This window comes from Chenopodium album, chromosome 25 (assembly GCF_948465745.1).
Source record: "Chenopodium album chromosome 25, dcCheAlbu1.1, whole genome shotgun sequence".
Classification (NCBI taxonomy): domain Eukaryota; kingdom Viridiplantae; phylum Streptophyta; class Magnoliopsida; order Caryophyllales; family Amaranthaceae; genus Chenopodium; species Chenopodium album.
This window is the reverse complement of record NC_137858.1, coordinates 8583728-8606669: the sequence shown is the minus strand read 5'-3', so window position 1 is coordinate 8606669 and position 22942 is coordinate 8583728. Positions and strand designations below refer to the sequence as shown.

The 22942-nt window shown below is 34.2% G+C and overlaps 1 protein-coding gene across 1 annotated transcript; it reads right to left on the bottom strand.

The window, feature by feature from the left end:
• Positions 1-1530: 1530 nt before the first annotated feature.
• On the bottom strand, positions 1531-21690 carry LOC145614427 (sister chromatid cohesion protein PDS5 homolog B-like). The gene is made up of 28 exons (XM_081669483.1): positions 21595-21690; positions 20352-20549; positions 20089-20270; positions 19505-19628; positions 18670-18891; positions 18330-18546; positions 18055-18200; positions 17758-17915; positions 17532-17681; positions 16445-16493; positions 15133-15321; positions 13969-14148; positions 13664-13806; positions 12336-12462; positions 11743-11883; positions 11515-11589; positions 8827-8963; positions 7937-8054; positions 6628-6762; positions 6355-6548; positions 6135-6282; positions 5912-6034; positions 5743-5826; positions 5172-5660; positions 4397-4425; positions 3202-3335; positions 2405-2508; positions 1531-2059 (listed from the first exon to the last, which is right to left on the bottom strand). The coding sequence occupies exons 1-28, from the start codon at positions 21688-21690 to the stop codon at positions 2027-2029; spliced, it is 4125 nt and encodes a 1374-aa protein (XP_081525609.1). The 3' UTR covers positions 1531-2026.
• Positions 21691-22942: the final 1252 nt, after the last annotated feature.

Below are 22942 nucleotides of genomic sequence, written 5' to 3'. Positions count from 1 at the left end.
TGCTTTGTTATTATTATGCACTTATACCATACTAGAGTTAATCAATTGCTATGATATGCTTATTAAGAGAGTGCTTATTGTGGCAGAATGGATGAATTAAGCATGTTTAGTTGTACATGAATTAAGGACAAGACATAAACTAATTTCCTGTAATTTTTGTAATCATTTCTTCTGATTTTTTTTTTTTAATCAATAGCTGCAAGGTATAATATTTTTGGAGAAGATGGCTATGGAGATGAGTATATATGGAAATTTTTTGGAGTTGTACCAGTTATAATATTTAAATGCTAGATTTCTTGAACAATGCCAAACGTTAGTCCCCTACTTTATTAATGTCAGAATTTTAATTTCCTTTTTTTTTTGTTTGGTTAACCTGTTGTAGAAGGTCACTTATGTGGTGAGTACCCTAACTGCAACTCGTGAAACTTGAGTCCCTTTTGTGCAACTTTTGGGAAACGTTAGTCCCTCAAACTTGTATTAACTCCAAGTTTAATATAATACATGTACAGATGTACTACTTTTGACTACTTGTATTTAAATACTCCCTCCGTTTTTATATACTTGCTTCATTTCTCCATGCGCGGAGATTAGGAAAAATTAGAGAAATTAATAAAATATGGAGGTAGTGGAGTTGGTGACAAGTGGTGGATAGAATTGGAGGAGAAAGAATATGACATTAATATTGTTGGGTCTACTTGGTGAGAGAAATTAATTAAATATTGTAAGCAAGCGGGTTTACAATAAGTTATTGAATGGCGGTGGTAAAGGAAGAGAAGAGAGAGATGAAATAATTAGCAATATTAGCAATATTGGTGAAGAAAAGGAAGAGAAGAGAGAGATGAAATAATATTAATGTCATAAGAGAGGAAGTAATAATATTTGAAAAGAGAGAGATGAAATAAGAGAGGAAGTAATAATATTTAATTAATTTTACAATAGTTATTGAAATAAGCGGGTTTACATTATCATCTCTCTCTTCTCTTCCTTTTGTTCACTAATATTTTGTTAAACTAAGTGTTATTTTATTTGTCTAATCGAAATTTTTCAAAATATAAGTTTTTGAAGGTGCTTGGTTAAAGCGGATGAAACTGAATTTGAAGTACTTTGTAACTTTTAAATTCCACCAACTTCAATTATTACATTAATTACATATACAGCAAAAGGTAGTAGGAAAAATGTGAGAGTATAACATAGAAGAGACTCGTAACAAGGTTGTCATAAATTCATAATCGAAACAAAGTTTTTGGCAAGTCATTGCATTAGAGTTTTCTTATAGCCTTCTGCTGAAACTATGTTTGCAATTTAAGGCATCAAGCTTGGAATCTAAGGCTTTAGGTTTGCTTCAAACATGCAGCAGAAGGATCTTGCAACACTCCTCTTTATCTTTTGCTTCCAATGGCTCGATAACTACATGCTTAATTATTAACTTGGCAAATAATGACATTGCTATAATTCAAAAAATTCAAATTAAAAAATGTAATAACTTAAATAATGAGACCACAAATTGACAGTTTAGCTCTCTCCAAACAATTCAACAATTCCTCTACGAATCACTGCAATCATAATCTTATACAAATTAAATAGAAGAAAGAATTCTTTTATAAAAATAAAAACAAATGGTAATTAATTACTCAACATACTACTACATAGCTCAGTAGTTGAGTCTTCACACTGTTAATACTTATATTATCAATTTTTACTGAGACTTGTCGAACATCAAAAGCTTCCAGATCTTCCCCAGTAAAAGTTAGAATTATGTAGCGTTTGAGAGCACGATACAAGATGCTCTCAATGTCTTGGACTAACAAAATGTTGAATTTACACGGCAAGATAGCTCCAAAATCTGTCCTTTCTATAAACTTTAGTAAGAATATTACAGCAGATGCTGATTACAGGACATTTACAGAAGTACCCTATATATATAAAAAGCTATTAGCTTTACAGAAGCTTACATGTCAATAATTATGCACTGCACTCAGGAATACACGTGTCTAATACTAGTATGTAGCAAACATAAGTTAACAAGTTAAGCTTTCCGTCTCCGAGTTCTGAAGGCAATCTGCAATAAACACAAAAGTACAGTAAGGTTGTGAAAGCAAACCTGCCTAAGATTGACAAAAATTAGCCAAAGATACAAATGGATAAGCGTAAAACTATCTTAACTTCAATACATAACCAAAGCAATGAAAAGGTGTGTTCATGGTTATACCATCACATAAAAATAGTTTCAGAATTCGAACAAGCAAAACTAAACTCAAGGCAAAAGCTTTTTGCACTTCTGTCTCCCCACAATCTCCCCCAAAATAAATTCTCAAAGTGTATAATAATTAAGTAGATAGCTCACCCTTGGCAAGCTTCAGCAAACACAATTTTAAAAAGTATGGGAAGGCTGAGTAGGACTTACCGCATCCTGATTCTCATGAGAAACATCGGACTCTGATGTGTCTACAGATATTTTGAGTCCCAGACAACTCTTCTTAGGCTGAGAATGTTTCGGCAAGCCATTCACTGCGTGAGAAAATGACTTATCATACATACATATATATATACTATACAAAATTATACAATACATAGAAGCTAAGATAACATTGAAAGTGAAAGAAAATCACTTTTTACAGCACTTCAATATATTGAGGGTATAAAAGCAAATTAAAGGGGAAAAAAGTAAGGCAATCAATCAAGAAAAAGAAGTGTAGAAAACATATGCATTTAATGGTCATCATGCTTACTACTCACCAAGTATCAGCAACAACAGTCGCTGAGTTTAGAGCATAGGGTAGCACAGTAAAGCCAACAAAAGTAAAAGCTGATAGTAATATTCATACTTCAAACATGCCTACACAGCATGCCACCAAAGACACTACCAAGCTATATACGTTTGCATAAAATTGGGGATGTTTTTAATATTAATCAAAGATTAAAATCAAATTAAGCTATGGAGAATTGAAATTTATCATCACTTTAAGCTTATTCAGTTAATCTAGTAATCCACACCATACTTGTCTTTGCTCTCGAATTAGATCCAAGACATTAACTTCAGAATTGAGAAATTAGGAGTTAGATTACAAGGTGCACAGAAGCAATGGACTAAAAAGAATAAAAAAATCACATCAACTCAGAAGCAGCTGCTTGCATTTCAAATCTAACCAAGTTAGCCAACATCTCCAAATCAGTATAATTATATGTAGGAGATATATATACCTGACAATGAGTTTGTTCTATCTAACAGAATATTCCGCTGACTTGTTCCTGATCCTTGTGATTTAGCACTGCCTGCTCTTGAAACAGTGGTAATTCTACTTCCAATGTCATTAGAACACTGTTTTTTGGGACCGCTGCACAAATGATATCTTGACTATGTTAGTAATCTGTACATATTCACTCTATAATTACTAACGAGTTTCTCAACTCTCAGGAGAAAAATATAACACTAAGGCACTAACTGAGGAAGTGATTCATTGATCAATTCATAAGGCACTAACTGAGGAAATAATTCATAAAATAAATAGATAAACTTCTCAAAACCTAAGTGGTGCATATAATATGCATATTTGGCAAGTTCAACATACCGCCATCTCAGACAGACCAGATTTAGCTACCCTAGGAACTCGTCACAACTACCAAGTGACTGAACACTACAGGAATATACAAGTTTCAGAAGAAGAGACACAACTGTTCATGACAGAGGACAAGTATCCTCTCACAACAGAAAACTCCAACATTTAGAGTGAAGCAAAGTAGAAACTTTTAATACATCTGTATACCAAAAAGAGAGGTCTTTGGTGACATGAATGGAGTATTCCTGATATACCTTTCAAGTACTTCTTCACAGCTAAAATTTTAAGCACTTTTATTTTTTGCAAGTCCTAGTATGAAAATAATTAATTTTTAAAAAACTGATTAAAAGTAGCACACATTAGACCTGATCATGTTCAGGAATGTACTTTTTACCACTGAAGACAGCCCCAACTTCTGTAAAAGCACATGAAGTGTCACCACAATTAAAAGAGGGAGTAAAGCATTCAACTCATCTTCTAGATGATGAATGTAAAAAGTCCCCCAGAGTGTCTAATGCTCAATAATACGTAATAGTCATAAGGGAAATTCAGTCACAGATCAAAGACAATCAATTTACGAGAATTAGTAATGTTTGAATGACCTTCAGCTTTGCATCTTATTCCATATTTTTACTTTTAAGTTGATATAATCTGTAATTAATTCAACTATGTGATCCAAGTCCAAACAGAACAATGAGTAGCATCAGATGCTCGCAAACAGCATACTGAAAGCAACCGCACTAAAAAAAATCTTAATAGAACCAGAGAGATAACGGAAAGAGAGACATATATTTAACCATGTCAAAACCACCCACAACATATAGAATTTGACAACTTACCGCTGCCGGAGAAGGGAAACAGTTGACCCCTGTAAAAAAAAAAAAATAATAAACTTCACAATCATGTGACGATAAAATTGATCAAGGATTCTATTATTGCATACACAAAAAGCAAGTAAAATTTTAATCACAATGAAACAAAAGATCATGACATGCAATCAAAAATGAATTATGAAATCAAAAAATACCAAATCAGATACAAATAAGCCAAGCCAACCTATTGGTAGCTAGATGGGCAGTTTTACGAATCATTTCTTTGCAGGAAGTGGTATGATATTATCCAAAAATCAGTCTAAAAATGTAAATCTTCAAATTTAAATAAATAAATAAATTTAAAATAAAATAAAAAAATCAACAGAGTAAAAGGGTCCTAAAACCAAGGTCATTGCATGCCAGGAAAGTTATCTGCGTACATAATCTTTTTTTTCAGGAATATGTTTCACTTTAGATACTTAATATCGGAAAGATAGTCAAAGTAGTCAAAATTTAGATTAGCAAATATTCCTCATTTTCATGACAAGGTCCTTCATCATTCAGCTTCTTGAGTAAAGGAGTTTGTACAATTCTTTGGAAAAAAAGGCAATGACAACTATTAAGAACTTAAGAAGTGCAATAGTGCCAATCAGTAAAAAGAAGAATTCTACTACAAACTAACAGCATTCAGAATTATAAGCCTACTTCACAATTAGCGACTTTTAATGCACACCAACTTTAGCAAGGCACAAAAATATGTTCAGCAGAAAATGAAAATTATCAAGTCTGAATAAATCCTTACGCCTGAGCTGCAACTTTGTCTGACATTTGTTTCACAGTGACCCAGATTTTCTGTAAAATCACAGAATTTTTTCCTTTTCCTGTCATTCTGAGGTGAATTTTTCAACAAGACATCAACCTCTTGAGTAGAAATATCTGATTCAATTTCAAAGAGTTCCAAAGTTGCAGACTCAGAATCGATTTGATGCTCTTTTGCGGGTGTATGTACAATATCTGCAGAAATATTTGCCTCAACCTCCTTAATAACTGATGAACCAGCTTGCAATTGTAGTGCTCCAATGGAAGAGTTATCTACTGCATTTTGTTGTCTTCCCTTAGGGCACGCTTCAAGGACACGATTTGAGGCCATCTCTATCTCGGCAACCTTTTTATCTGCCGTCCTATTTTTTGACAGTTCAACTTGCTTAAATATGGGTAACTCAAGGGCATTCTGACCTTGCAAACCGTCTCTCAGGTATTTGCGACTACGCTTTACAGTTGAGCTAGACAACTGCGCAACAAAATGCAACGAGAATATGAGCTTTCCTTTAGTCACAAAAACAAATTAAAAACAGAATACTAATATGACATACCTGAATAAAATCACATTCAAAGATTTGAACAAGCTTTTTCAGAAAATTTTCATTGACCTGGAATTCTACTGAAAAGCAATTATCCTGAAAATAAATAGTAGGAAGGGAATCAGCAATGATCAATTATAAACATATTCTAAGGTTATCACATGGCAGTTGGAAATCTTGCCTCATTAGTTCTATACAGCGATGATGGAAGCAGAACTAGTCCAGGGGCACGGGACAAATCAATGAAAGTATGTTTTAGAGAATTTAAAACTGACAGTCCAATCTCTGCTAACATATGCAGCTTCTGCAACATATAAAAAAAATAAATAAAAAAAATAAAAAAAAACAATTATCAGTAATACAACAAAATAAACAAAAATGAAAATTATATCCAAAAAACTTACAGGTGTTTTCTCAGGATCTACAACATCCTCGGCTCTTCTGATGGCCCGAAAAATACTTCGCAAATACAGAAAGTTTTTGTTGGCAAGATCCAAGTCCCCGTCAACAAATTGAGAGTCAACCAACAGATGCAAAAGGAGAAGAAGTGGCCTGCAACAAAGACCAGCTCAAGCACATGCATTGTGATATAATTGCCTCATGAAACGTAGATTATAAAACTACCTGCAAAACTGAGCAGTATGCTCTTCATTATGAGAGCTTACAGGTGGACAGCCTGCATCATGAGCAAGAACATGGAGCAAGAACACCACTGTGTAAGCTGGGCTATCGGTCATTGATCCTTCTTTTCCCAAAGTAGAACAAATGCGAGCAGCTTTGCTGTTTTCCTTGATGAACTCTATCAAATAATTTAATGACTGACAAGCAGATTACACTATGTTAGCTGTAATTTAAGTAAATATTATAAGCTAATGGATTGCCGAATTGATGGTAAACCTTATCTTGCAGATCTTTGACACAATCAGATGCAGCCAAAGGAAATGCACAAGCAAATTTACTTGAGGCAACACGTCCTTTCAGTAACTTGTGAGTTTTATCAAGAAATGCTTCACGTGCAAAAGAAGAAGCGTCCTGCAATAATACTAGGGGTGTTACCACTAGCACAATGTACAGACAGTAGCTATAGGTTTTTTTAAGTCAATAACCAAAACATAAAGGCAGAAAAACACTGTTAATCTCACGCATTCTTCATTATTCTTCTCCCAGAACAACAAATTTGCAATCTTATCAAGTTTTAGGAGGACATGATTAGTGCAGGACTCTCAGTCTATCTGCCAGTCCTAGCAAGGTACTAGGATTTAATTATCCAATAAAGAGTAGCAAAAAAATTTATTCCTCGGGACCCTCAACCAGAAATGGCCACCCCACCTCCCCGCTCCCCCGGGAAAGGGGGGGGGGGGGAAGGCAACCTCATATTACCATATGTTACTTTTATCTTCAGAATAAAGTTTACACCCAAGTGAGTAATGAATTGCCTTACTCGGATAAAGATGCAAATTTTGAATGCTTAGAATAATCCCCACTGTCAAAAAGTTATTGTTACATTGTCTCATCCCCTCAATCTAAGGAATTGATACGACTTCACCTTTACGCCCTTGATAATATTTGCACAATCCATATCCTAATCAATAAAATAAAGGTCTGTAGGATAATCTTTCCCCTAATCATTCTCTAACTTTACTTTATCTTGAGAAAAGTTACTATTTTCAGGACATCTCAAGATAGCACATGTGTATTGTTTTCAGAAGTATAATTCATTTTAGTATAATTCATTTAAGTATCAGAAAAGGGAGGTAGATGGAAAATCTGAAGAGATCTTTTTAGTTTTGCAAATGTAGGATCAATATATGAAGAATAATCTAAAACATTCTCTTGAACAACTCAAAGTGTTGGATATCTGATGCCTATCTTCAGAATACTAATAATATTTCAGGATATCTCAAGATTAGCACATGTGTATTATTTTCAGAAGTATAATTCTTTGTCAAGTATCAGAAAAGGGCAGTGGATGAAAAAGGCTGAAGAGCTATTTGTAGTTATTCTACTGTGAAAAATAATCTAAAACACTCTTGAAAAAGTTAAAGGCTTGGATAACAAGGGAATAAAAGGAGAAAAACTATTATGAATAGTTAACAGAACAAGAAAAAGATTTTGATCAGATAGTCAGATAAGTAAAGCTATTTTAAAAGATATTGTTCACTGGTCTATGCCAACAGTATACACCAGCACATCAGAACCTCCATACCTTTGCCATCAGAATAGTTGACTGAAATAATTGGGGTGAAATATGTATCTCCCACCGTCTTGAAAGCCGCAGAACAGCCTTAGCAGCTGCTAATCTAATGTGAGCCATGTCATTTTCACTGCATTTATAAATTTATAACTTAGGCAGACAGACAATATTACAAAAGTATAAGATGTAAATAAACCCAAATTTAAAAACTCCTCATTTAATTCAACTTTGGGATAAATAAAAGCATCCCAAATTTGCATCATAATTTCCATAAAGGGTTCCTGTTACCAAATTTGAATCTTTGAGACACTCTTCAAAATTTTATTCTTGATACACTTGTAAAACTCTCTTAAATTTACTTGGATGCTCTTTCTTTTTCTTACTTTACACACCTTTCATCTAGCTTTTTCAACTAGTTATCTTGTTATGTCATATTTCTTTGTCAGACGGTTCCTTATGAAGATGGGACTAAGGCTTTGTTGTTGTTGTTGTTAGAAAAGATTACTATCATTGGAAAATACCCATAAGAAAACAAAACTTTCAAAGTAGCCTCCAACAAGTTCTTCCGATCTTCCTTTACTATCATTTTTGCTATTTACAAAAAAGAGAAAGTGCTACCCCCCACCCTTGACCCTTCCACACACAAACAAACAAGTTCACAGAGTAAAACATTGTACAGAAAGGCACTTGCTTTTCAAATGCAAGCATTCTAGTTCTGAGAAAAATCATAAGGGTATTAGTAGTTCAAGGCTGTTCAGAAGGTTGAATAGAACATGCTATTCTTTGGTTTAGACATACATCAATGCTGTTATTAAACATAAGCATGGTGTCAAACATGAAACTCAGCAAATACTCCATAAGCATGTAAGCCAAGATGAAGCAGCAGTGAGGAGACAAATTACCATGCTGTTGCAGCATCAGCAAAATCATCTGTTAGTAGCACTTTGGACAAAATATCCAACAAGTTACTTATTTGTACTTTCCCATTATTTTGTTTTTTTGGTAAGACGCTCTTGACTAGCGTTTTTAGCCCATAAATCTGCAAAGAGAAGTACAAAAGCAGGATAGTCAAGAGGGTCTAGAACTAGATATTCTTGTACATGTAACACTTAACAGCATGTAGCAAAGACAAAATAAACATTAAGAAAACTAATACAGTACCAAGATGCATTAATAGTTCAAGATATAAGGAGAAAAATGGATAATACAGCCCGTTATCATTTTGATTGCACTTCATAAAAGAGACTCAGAAGCATATACATGGGTCCATATCTCTCTCACATGTATAAAAAAATAAGTGCTCATTCATTCTAGATCCATATGTCTACAATTCATATGTTCCTATTTCTAACCAATTTAATAGAAATGCAAAGTGAAACGATTCCAAACCCTTAAGTCTCACATTCACATTGTCTTTATGTCTAAAAGTAACTCCACCACTCCAGCTAATGCTAATGGTTAGCTGGATTTTAAAGTTTTTTTCAATACTGTGCTATCCTTTATGACCTACAAAGCTTAAAAGCAAAAAAATAACAATACGCTTGACGGAGTTGTTTATTGTTGTTGTAAAAGGACCAATATGAACAAACTACAATTGACTAAAGAATCATAAGTGATTCGACAAAAGTTAAAATCAGAAGACAAATTTTTATACATAAGGTGATAACTGATAAGTAGAGCATTATATTTTTTTTTTTTTGGTGATAACTGATGATTTTTTTATTATAATAAGTAGAGCATTACTGATAAGTAAAGCATTATAATAGATGCACGCTTACGCCTACATGAACAAAGTACAAATGACCTGGCCTAGTATGTAACCCCAAATGTTTAAATAAAAGACCATGTCACTAAGTAATCATCATGATATAGTCATAGGGACCAATAGAGATCCTCCGCAACTGGTCATATGCAAACCAAGCTTCTCCAGCTAAGCCAATTAAAAGAAATACTCCCTTTGTCCCAAATAGTTACAACAGTAGCCTTTTCAAGGTCTACAAGACACGTTTTTGACTATTAATACATATGGTTATGTACAAATATAAATTTTAAGGTTGGCAATGTTGAAAATGCATAGAAATGAAAAAAAATATCACATGACAACAATTCGTATATATTGGTGAAAATTTACGGTCAAAGTTTGTGAGGTTTGACCTTGAAAAAGCAAGTGTTGAAATTATTTTGGGACAGAGGGAGGCAGGGAGCACAAAATTAAGCCAATGTCATTGGTCTTGATAAATCATGAAAAGCAATTGTCACCCCATTGACTTAAGTTGGTTATCTGAAAGAAGATTAGATGACCTCATGTTATCAGAAAACAATTATCCACACATGCTATAACTAAAATAATAGTTCACATGATGTTTTCCCTTCCAAAACTACCAGCTTATGAAAATCCGGCTGGCCTGAATCACGAGATTGCAGATAACTGTTTTTTTAAAAAAAAAAATTAAAAATTAAAAATAAATAAGAATTAGGAAATTAAAAAAAAAAAAAAAAAAAAAAAAAACCCAGAGAGGTGTACTGATATTAAAATTAATATGTAACAATTAATAACCTCCATGTTGAATTAAATCATGATTTTTGACCCTAATTTCAGCTTGCCAAGCAATAAAAACCACCACCAGTCCACCCAAACAACATCAGTTTCTCTCTCGTCCCAGCAGACCTTTATCAGTCACCTAATTCTTTGCAAATACATACATTCCTACCTCCAGACTGGCAGACAAGCATCAATCAGATAGATAGATAGATGCAGCCTAGGACCATGGGTCCACATAGCATCTTGCTTATCCCAGCTGTGAAACATAAAAGCTCCTCCCAATAAAGAATTTCACTGCTAAATTAATCCAACTCAAACATCCTAAGTTATGTGGGGACTTAAAGCTCCTGTTAATGAACAATTTACAATGCACGACATCAACACTGCTATATAATTTAAGCTTCTCATGCATCTAACTCTATTGATCTGGCAAATTAGTATAAGCTTGTTTATTCTCCTATTTCTTCTGATATATTCAGCAAGAATTTGGGGTCCAAAATGTCCATTAGTTCGATACAGAGATGACAGAGGCAAATATCCTCTAGGATTGTGGCTGTTGGTTGTAGTTGTAGAGAAGATATGGTGGAGTAGCTGTTAACGGAGCCATGAAAGGAAAAGAAAGAGGCTTGAAGAACAAGTCAAACACAATGGCCATAGAAACTTCATTTTTTGTTTGAAATGTAAAATCGGCTTAGTTTTGCATAAACATGAGGGGTAAGCAGCAAGAAGCAGCGGATTGATATACTACCTCCGTTTCATATTATTTGCGACGATTTGACATAAAGTAGAGAGGAAAAATATCTAATCGTTGCATATAAAATGAAACGGAGGAAGTAGTAAAAATTCATTACAATTATTTACCCTTCAACCTTGCATTTTAAATTTAATAATCAAAAACCAAACCACGATATATAGAATCAAAATTAAAGACTCAAAAACCACGGTATATACCTAATAAAACAAAAAGTGAGTTTTGAGGAACAACATGAACTCATAATTAGAAAAGACAATCAACATTCCACTGATGAGCTTAGATAACGAAACTTACTTTCAACATGCAATGGAAGGAGACATTGCTTCCAGATTTCTCATCTACCACAACAGCATCTCCATACGTTTTGTTCTGCAACAGATATAGTCACAATATCTTAGAGAGAGAAAAATGAAGCATAACCATAAATTCACATAATCATCTCAGCAGGAGAGAGAGAGAGAGAAGAAAAAGAAATAGAACAAAAAGCTAGTTACTAACTGATCAATCAAGGAAATAACTTGCCTCAAAAATTCTTTTCTGTATGTATGATAGTATTTCATTTTCCTGTTTCTGAAATACCACAACAGCATGTTGTGATAGACATCCCAGAGACTGCAATACAGTGGGAAGGTTACAGTCACTATGAAGTGACTTCACAAGTTTCTGGAAGCATACACAGGAGAACAAGATCAGTAGAGTGTTGCTGAGATCTAAGAGTGTCTGATCATATATACCAACCCATCAAATGTATCATCAAAGCATCTATATTTCCCAGCCTCCAAGTCCCTCCCCCGCCATTAGGTCCCCTTTAGGGGCATTGTGAATTTTGATGCATGAAATGGTACAATTTGGATGCATGACATGGTACAATTTGGATAAGACATCAGTAAGAACCATATAGGGCGACAATGCACCAAATATAAAGAGATTAATATTCAATAGCTAAAATACTTATTTAAGATCTGATTTAAATTTGTTATTAAAATCTGATCAAGCAAGAAATAAAAGTAACAGGTTGGGTTTAAAATGACTCAACTTCAGATACAAACGTTTAGATGCAAACAGATAAAAGTCTGGAAACATGTTGACTAAAAGGCAGATAAAGAAAGTAATACCTGGAACAGCTCCGCCCAAAAATATTGTTCAGAAGGACCAAGTAATGCAGCAATGACTGATATAGCAGCCTTGGACTGAGCACGAGTCCCCTCCAGGCATAACCTCTCCAGCAGCGGGTAGATTTCACTACACACAATCATGCAAAATATAAGATAGTGTCAACCTTCTTTCCTTTCAGAATATAGCATACCAATACAAATAGCATCAAAAAACATTAAGAACAAGACCAATGCTCTCACCAATATGTCAGATGAGAGGAAATTGCCAAGAAGAGAAAAAGGTAATACCCCTTTTTTAAGTGTTACACTTTGACCGACACATACATTTAGGTAATTTAATTGACTTTAATATAATATCCCCTATGTCCCTATTTTTTTGCCCCATTTGACTTTTCACGGCCCCAAGACGTGTCTTAAAATGTATATATCTCTTTTTTTATACGCATAAAAATTATAAAAGCTTGATCTTAATAATATATACAATGAGACGAATCCAACAAGATCTCACATAACTACATTATATCTTAAAGATTAATGGGAAATTGAGGTCTAAATTATTTAAGTTTGACCCAAATATTGACAATTGGGCAAAAATATAGGGACGGTGGGACTATGATGTAAGTGGAGTAGTTGGTTTATTTAAAAATTATAAGAAAAGATAGTGGAGGTAATAGTTTATGTAAAAATAAGGGATGTGAGAGACGATAAATAACATGTGGGGATCATGAAAGGAGAAGAATATAATATCAAAATGAAAAAAAAAAAAAAAAAAAAAAAAAAAAAAAAAGGAAATGTAATTATTAATTAAAAACAACCGCATTAGAAAACTTTTAAAAAAAAAGAGGGAGTACAAAACTCACATGAAGTTGAATTGTGAATGAAAGTCAGTGTCCTAAGCATTACTTTGACCATTAATTTTACATGAGCTATTGGTTTTTAATCAGAACGTCTATTATGAACTGATGAACTGAGCTTCCATGTAGATTTGTTCCCACCCTTGCTCCTTACAAGAATATTCACATCATACCACTGCCCGTCTCTCAAAACAAACTTATAGGGAAAAACACCAAAATTCAAGTGCATGATTCAAGTTCCAGGAACAGATTAATTTATCACAAAAAATGCAAATCCTAGAATAATGCCATGGAGTGAGCAACAAAAGATAATATGCTTATTGGCTGACAGGGGAACAGTTAACGGTTCGCACATTGTGAGCAAGAGTTATGAATTCAGTATAAACTTGCTTCATGATAGTCACTGACAGGCATTTCTCTAAGAGACTGTCCACCTAAAATTTTAAATATATGGAAGTGTTATAAGGATCAAACCTGAGTTCCATAGTTATAAATGGACCAGCTTTTGCTAACATCTGAAGTAACCTCGCACACCATGAGGAATCCTCCTCTAGTATCAGCATTTTAAATTGTTCTTCTGAACCTCTCATAAGTTTTGGGAAGTTTCTGACAATATCCTGGTTCAATAAGATGACCATGAATGCAAACAATAAAAACAAACAAAACTTGTTATTGTAAGACAAAAAAATGAGTAATGACTATATCTTATTAAATTTAAGGAGTCTCTTTTGTTCACCAATCACATATCACTGAGGGGATTTCAAATTAATGAGCCTTACCGACAGGAGGTTAAAAGCAGACTCCTTCTGATGTTTATCTCTGCATCTGTTGCCAGAAACATGATCCAAAATATATCGAACATGCTCAGCACAAAATATATTGTTTGAACATTTCAAAGAGAGCAGTTCCAAAAATTCAAAAAGAGGATGCTTATCCCCAATGCTTTTCAAAAAATCCTCCTGCATGGAACGAAAAATGATACTCATAATCAATATAGAATTGTATGAAATATAGCAAGAGAATTGAAGGAAAACAACTTATTTGTCCAGATTTACTAAATTTAAAAGCCAGTTGTGATATATATCACAAGGATGTTTCGTATAGGAAACAGGCAAGTGGGCAACATTTTTTATTTTCATTAAAGATAAAGGGGGTATTAGCAGCCGACAAGGGAGCACCATCAAAAGACATCAACCGCGAGTAGTTTATTAAACCACCACCCCATTCTACAAAAATGCCTCATAGTAGGATTCGATCTGGTAAGTGGTAAGTAATAGAAGTTCTTATATCTATCTAATTTTGGTTAGTGGTTGACAACCTTGGATCTGCAAGAAACGGATGTGCAGGGGCCAGGGATTGACTTGGGGGGGAAAAGCTATCAAATGAAATACACTCATAGCAGGACAAAGGATAAGAGAGTTGTGTTAGGCTACAGGCATTGAGAGAGCGCTATGGGTTGGAGATTAATATTTGAGAAAAGTTTGCTAAAATTCCATTATTTATCTTTTAAAATATTATTACACATACAAAATAAGATTGCACTTTTCTATGACTAAAGAGATCTTAACTTGAAACAGAGTTCTTAACATCACAAAACAAACGTCAAATTGCTTGTTAAAACATTATCAGATGTATTTTACTGTGCATTGCAGTAGATATTAAGTATTGTCTGCAAACTGTACACCTCTGGCAAGTCCGAACGATTGTCTATGCATAAAGTGAAGATGGGACTAACAGCAGAGGGAATAATTTTATTAAGTGCACCTCACTTCAATGAGGAACAAAAGGACACAAAATGATCCCTATCACCTTATTGCACCTTCAGCCCATTTATACATTGCCTAGGAACAAGACATAGAGAAAGACATATGTCCTACGTCAACCATGTAAACAGTATAACCACAATCAGATCCAAAATGTATAAGGCAGTTCAAGATACGCACCCTCAAAGCCTCTGCACTTGAAAATTCTGGTTCTTCCAACAATCGGGACAATTGAAAAAAAAGGTTATCATCCTTCAGTAGGTTCAGCTTAGAAAATGATTCTTCTGCTTTGACAGAATTAAGGAATGCTGCTGACATTCGTGTGAAAGAACTTTTTATCCTCGCATCCACCTCTTTTGTATCATTTCCCTACAATATTATAAACAAATTTAGAGGCCTTACTAGTCTCATTCAATTCTTATACAAAAACACTGTTGCATATAGAACCTAAGATGAAAAATGATTAAACCTAACAGTAGACAATATATGATATATGATTCAAGGTACCAACATCTAAGAAAAATCCAAACATAGGAACAGGCATCTTTTAGATTATGGATAACGGAGGACATACAGAAGAGAACAGCATTTGATGCCTGAGATATGTAAGTGATTGATTTCAGTGACTCCATTATTTCTTCCATTCTTATGAATTGACTCGTATACAAGTTTAGAATATAATTACAGAAGTTAGTTGTCAATATTTTTTCAAAACCATTGTTAATACTTAATAATTCCAGATAAAATTAGGAAGATGATTCAAAGTTATTTTTTTTTTTTTTAAAAAAAAAGCAACAACAGACAGCAGAAAACCAATCATCATCCATTGCTTTTATCAACCATATTTATGAGGAGGGACCCCCACTCACACACACACACAGTCCATGGAACAGGAAAACATGCAAAAGTAATACAAAGAAAAACCAAGAGAAGTTAACAAAGAACCTTTTCCACCCATACACACACACACACACACACACACAGAGTCCATGGAACAGGAAAACATGCAAAAGTAATACAAAGAAAAACCAAGAGAAGTTATTAAAGAACCTTTTCCACCCATACACACACACACACACACAGTCCATGGAACAGGAAAACATGCAAAAGTAATACAAAGAAAAACCAAGAGAAGTTATTAAAGAACCTTTTCCACCCTGGAATATTTCTATCATGAGATATGAAAAAAAAAAATAAGGAAAATTCTATATCTGTTTGAATTACAGAATTGAGATAGCTAATAAACAACAAAAGCTGAGGATTGTATTTGGGAAGCATCAATCTTTTATGATCACATTTCCGCAGTTAATTTACATTATCCTTCAATAATCGATAATGTATACATTAGAACTATTACAAACCACAAAGATCTAAGAATATCAAAGTAGAAGCAGAATAACAAACAAATTAAAGGATAAACACAAGAGCTATATGTGCAGAGAGAAAATATAATATTTTTTGTAGTGATTTACAAAAAATATTAGCCTTTTACCTCTGCATTTAACCGAAGGGATAAGTAGCTTTGCATCTCTGTTTGAAACCTGAAGACCAACAAAAGGTAAAATATGCATCATTCTTAAATTCATTACCACAAAGCAAGCACAAGTAACAACCCTCACATCCGAGAACGAAAGATGATTCTTAGATTAAATTAGTATCTCTATCCGTATAAGAGGTTCAAAGATGCAATCATATTATGCTAGGGTTTTCCTTAGAAATCAGCCATTTCAATATGCAGTCATGACTCTTGCTTGAGGGTAAGAGAACAAATAAACCAGATTATAGAAGGAAAATCACTAGAAATAAAAGGAGAATAGAAGTACATCCTCCATCATCTTTCAAGAAACTTCTCAAAAGGCACTAGCTAACTACAAATGTACAAATACTTCCTTCAAATCAATAAAGTTCTGCATCTCCCATTGTTCACTAATGTACAATATCAGCCGATATTGTCAAACAAAATCATCAGGGCCAGACCAGCCATTACAAGTTTACAATGGCCAAATTTCACATTATTCGGGACCAGTGAATAGTTGTTGAGCCACAGGTTAAAAAAACTGGTTAAAAAAACTAACATCTCCCAAGTCATAATTCATGAACAAAGAGTTCAACAACTCAAAAAATAGATCTAAAATGAAAGTTTGCCAGCACACTATAAAGTATCAGCATCAGTAGCATGAACAAGTATTCATCCCACAGTTGGCAAGAATTGTTAAGGTCAAACATTGAGCAACATTACCACAACTAGTAAAGCCTAGCAGTTAGCACAAGAAATGTTTCAAAAGACCAATAGAAGTATTGTATGTATATGTCTTCACAAAATCATGAATACAAAATCTGTGATCCTTCCAATCCACACAGACTCATATAACAAATATAAGTCATCCACTTCAAGCAAGAGGCATGCCATCCAAAATATAAGTGATTATAAAAAATATTATTCCTTGACTTTTGAGAAAACAGTTAGTAAAAGAAAGAAACTAGGAACCCAATAATCAACCAATTCACCACAAAAGTGAGTATGAAAACTGAGATGGCCAATTAAATCAGAAGAAAAAGTAAACTTTGAATAGCAGTACCTTCTTTTTTGACATAATATCAGATTTAGTGCATTAACATGAGCAGGGGTGAAAATTGAGTACAGGTAGATCCAATGTCTCATTTTTTCATCCATTGGAAGAGATGCTGGAAAGAAATCCACTGCCAGAAGAAGCTCCAAGTTTTGGGGCCTAAGCAGAAGTTGATATTTGAATAAATAATGACTTGTTAGATTATATGGTCAGATTAATCAAAGGGGACACTAACCTGAACTCCTTCAAATTTTTATCAAAAGAGAGCACCAGTATTTTGCAGGGAATTTGCTCATAAGATTCATTAAGTTCTATCTGCCCTGCATGACACTTGGTGCAATACTCACGGTAAACTTCTAGCAACTTCTTCAGGGCCTCCTTCCTAACTGAGGTCTATATAACGAGAGGATGACGGCAAAGCTTAAGTTAAAGGGATAGTTTAGCAACACAAAGCTTAAAGAAGTTAAAAGAGGGCAAGATGAACACAGTGAAGAAATCTAGAAGAGACAATATTTATGAAAAGGATAATCACCATCTTGTCACGAAGTCGGTCAGTAGCCCGAGCTATTAGAGCTTCCGGGAAGTTTTTCAAGCTAAACTTGGCCAAATCACAAACAATCGCTATTGCCTCTGTCCTTACACTGGCATCAAAATCCAGCAGACGGCCTTCAAGGGAAGCTTCACAACAAAAATTTTGTTAAAGCACGCATCTATCAAGACTACAACAACACAGCAGATGAACTGTAATAAAAGAAGAAATCTTCAAATGCAGAAGAATTCAGAAGAATGTAAAGATTGTAAACTTACAAAGAATTTTGTCTGATTCAATTGCAGATGGATTAGCCAAGTAGCAAGTTTTAACAGCGCGTATAGCACTGATTCTGACTTCAGCTGATTTGTCAGAAAATCTTTTCAGAAGTTCAACAAATAGGTAATGGTGTTCTTGTATACCATGATCTTCAACCAGTGCGAGAAGTTTTCCAATTAAGTTAACAGATTTTATCCTGACATCCACTTGATCAGTCTGCACTTAGAGACAGATAGTTACTTACAAAATAAAAAATAGATAAGAAAAGGCAGTTAAAAGTAACCTAAAATGCACAAAGAAGAACCTCTGAATCTGACAAAAAATAGCTGGTAAACCCACCACTAATTCTTGAGCTAAATTTGGGATGACTGCAAGAAGCATATGTGGACTGCACTGAAAGATTTCATATATCACTTCATGATAATATTCTTTCAGATCACTTGTCACACTCTCTGTATCTGAAACGCAAGACATTAAAAGTCCACAGACAGCAGGCTTGATAGCTTCTGCGCAATTTTGAATAAGAGCAACGGCAAGACGATAAGAAGCAGGAGCAGGACCCTGAAACAGAGGAGAAAAAGCACCAAGAATAATGCACAGCCTTAGTGAAACCTAGAATAAATTCTCATCAACATAAAACAGGAAGGCAGGCTTTGTCAAAACACAAATATCAAACCAACTCAAAAAGGCAAAGGATCCCCCTCTTTTTGACAAATGACCTATGAAGTTGATAAAATCATCATAAATTTCACTCAGAGCCACAGGGCAGTTTACTAAGTAGAAATTAATACATAATAGCTACTTGTATTTAACATGGTATGAATCAAATAGCTTAGCCTTAGAGGTCAAAATAAGGGAAGAAAAAAGGCGATTTGATTAATAAACTGGAATTGCAGCTATATGAAAGATATTCAAGCTTTCAAGAAGTTTCATTCTCTCCCAATTAGCAACCTAAATGATTTAAATAAAAAAATAAATAAATAAATAAAAAAGTCTAATCAAGAACTAACATTCTTGCCCTCTTCCTAATCCTCTCTATACATAGAATTTCTTGATTTAACTCCCAAGCTACTCATAACTAACTTATAAAGATAATGCCAAAAGTGCCCCTCTGCTAATTCCCTTTACATCAGTTTGCTGCATAAGACCATTGAGTATAGTACTGATTATTTACCTCTCCCTTGTTTCTTAGATTCCTTAGAATCAGCTCCAGAAGTGGCTGAGGAGCCTCTTCTTCATTCAATATTAGTGACATGATGGACAGCATACCACTAATCAAGCTCTGCGGGTGCTCCTCCCTAGAAAACATCGTCACAGTAACACACAGCGATCAAAAGATGATGAATAATATGGAATATTAAACATAAATCAAGATATTCTGACTGTGCTAAAGGATGACTACAGACAAACATTAAATCCACATTATATCTATTGGGCCCAAGAGGATGTAAATAGAGTCAAAAAAAAATTATGTCCTTAAGTCACCTACAAGTCTCTTAACCAATATATATATATATAAAAACTATAAATAAAAACTCACCCTCAAACAAGAAGAGTCACATAGTTTCATGAGAATTAAGCATTTCCAAAGAAAATGTAAGCAAACTAAGCAAGTACGTTACAGCCTTATCTCAGATCTTTACAAGAATGTTTTGCTTAGAATTAAATTTAATACTAGCAGGCAGGAGGGGGAAGGTATGCATGGGGAAGATTGAACAAAAGCGTTTTTAGTTTCTGAGCTGATAAAAGAGTTAATACCTTACGACAGAGAAGAATGTTTTGAACATTTTATAGATTAAATCAGCACAGTCCAGATCTAGCATCCGACGACAGCATTCCAGAGTTGCAATGGTCTCTAATATTTTAACTCTTCTTGAAAAATAAGGGCTTGTGGTATCAGCAAGATCCATAAACATACTAACAAAAAGCTCAAAAATATCCTGCAAATCCAAAATAATCAACAGATGTATGGCACTCAACTAAGAAACAGAAGATAGCAGAGTCAAAACTCAAAAGTATACCTTAAAGATTTTATCATCAAATGAAGGGTCAGGCGCAAGGACCCGAATAATTTCACAGAAACAAACAGCAACTAATAACCGGACATCTTTGTCTTTATGATGAACCAGTCCATGCTTTACAAGAGACTGACTGAATGGCCTTATGAAAGGTTTAAGCGAGGGAAGCTGATCAAGGTCCAGCAAAGCATTCGCAGCTTGCTGTAGAGAATATAGCAAAACATTAATTTTGGTCTAAAGCAGCAAAAAAAGACACCAAAATTGGCACATCGGAAAAGTTTCATGTTACTTGGACAGTAGGACTCAATTCAAAGACGCGGTAAAATTCATCAGATCATTGAACACTGACACAATATGACACTTAGAGATTTCAAGTCAAGCATATATAAATAGATAAAAACCAGTGTTTGTCACTTACATGAGTCACATCCATAACATACCCAATCCCTCTAAATTCAATATTAAAAAGAAATTTAGTAACAAACAGACAATCTAACTCAATTACCAATTTACCATGCATATCACTCCGATTCTCCAAATACCGTAACTTACCTGTGTCCAATGTATATTAAACACCTCATACAAGCATGAACACTTAGGGTGAGGCCCGGACTTCCATTGAATAAACTCGAAAATCGTAATAAAAGCATATCATATCTTCGTAGGACCCTTCTAATAAGTCCTCATCCCCACACTCCTATAGAGTTCAAGTACAAAAGAGTGATAGACTACCATAAAATCAAGAGAAACCCATGGATGGTTACTCAAACTAACCTTCATCTCCATCAAAAAAAACACCAAAATTAAATACAAACATCATGACAACTTAAAAACCCGATCGAGCACACTTCAATATTATCCTCCTTCCTCTTCCTTCTCGCTATATCATCAATCACAAGTAAAATCAGCCAATAATATTAGGCAAGTCATCAGTGAGATTCTAAACGAAAACCCATTTCATCAATTCCAACAAATCTTCTATCATAAGTATAAACCCGTAAATTAGGGTTTTCAACATCAAGCTACTAATACATCACAACCAATAACAGCTCTATTAATTGCTTGAACATGGAAAATATTCAAAATAAGTAGCTTAAAAACTGTGAAATTCATGCAATAAACTAGAAATTCCTAGCCGCAAAATCTAGGGTTAAAGCGGAAGATATCATCGGAAAAATGAAACAACTAAAAATAATTTGTGAGCAACCAAAAAATCAAAAGAGGGGAAAATTTCAGTGAAGCTTACCCGAAGTGATTTAACGAGAAAATCTTTAGAAAGACGAGTTTGTTGAGCAAGTTTTTTGCCGATATCAGAAACTACTTTTTCTGGATTTTCCGCCATTGTTAATCAACTGTGAAGTTTGAGAGTAGAAGAAGGGGGGAAAGGGTTTTTTGCAGAGTTTGTTATGGTGATTCAGGAGAGAGAAAGTAGTGAGTGAGGGGGAAAATGAAAAATGATGAGTGTATATATTTCAGTTCGAGTGTAGTGCTCCCGCCTTTTGTTCTAAAGAGAAAGCGAAAACATTACATTTGCGTGATTTTGATATCACGTGCTCTCCCCCGATTCGAGTCGACTCGATAATCTTTTCCTACGGAAGATTTTGAAATTGGAATTACGAACATCACACCATCTCAATATTACATAGATTAATGCATGTTAACTAGAGTATGCTCATTGGATGGCCATGCCAATATCATTTTGTAATAACATTATTTGTTGTTAATCAAGAGTAAACTCAATGGTTCTTCTTAGTTTTTTTTTTTTTTTTTTTTTTTTGTTCACTAGTAATCTGCTTGGTTTTAATATCCCTTACAGTAAAAGTAAACTCAATGGTTGCCCATATTCATGTTAATCTAACCATGAGTTGAGCATTCGACACTTAAAGGGCAAGGTTATGATGGCGTTAGTAGTATGCGAGGATAATGGAATGGTTTACATGCTTTATTCTTGGAATAATTAGCTATGTTTAATGTGTACATTGTCTAGCATATCGATTACAACTAGCTCTTATTGTTGCACTCAGGGGAGTTGTTGAGATTCGTGATTTTTATTGTTAACACTGTTTCCTTTTTCTGCTAAGCATCATGATGAGTTGCAAGCTAGCTAAATGGTTGGAGTGGAGCATTTAATTGATATTGAAGGGGTAAAAACAAGGAAATGATTGACCAAATTGGCACGTTGCAACTATCTAGGATTTTAGATGGACCTCCGATTAGAAGACAATTTATAATATGTTAAAAAGATGTTTAATGCATTTCGTTGTCCTTGAGGAGATACTCATTGGTTATCGGTATCATATTCACAGTGCATGGATGCTAAAGCTCTAAAAAGTTTGATAGCATTTTATTTCGTATTTATTTTACACCTTATGGAAGTTTTTATGGGATATACAATTGGGCTTTGTCGAAACATAAATCACAAGACATTTTATTTGTTGGTACAAAGTCATTGATTCAAAATTGTAGATATAATATTTGGGAATCTCTTTTACAAAAAGTACAATCATTTTGCATTAAACATGGTACTTAAAAAAAATACGCATGTTGCTTATTCCAATATAATTCGATCTCGATGCAATAAAGGCACCCTGACA

Excerpts from the sequence above, each read along its gene's own strand:
- LOC145614427 (XM_081669483.1), bottom strand. The coding sequence starts at position 21,690 with ATGGCGGAAAATCCAGAAAAAGTAGTTTCTGATATCGGCAAAAAACTT. Across the intron at positions 17,682-17,757 it reads AAAAATTTGAAGGAGTTCAG|GCCCCAAAACTTGGAGCTTC; the intron begins GTTAGTGTCCCC and ends ACTTCTGCTTAG. Across the intron at positions 6,035-6,134 it reads TAGATCCTGAGAAAACACCT|AAGCTGCATATGTTAGCAGA; the intron begins GTAAGTTTTTTG and ends TATATGTTGCAG.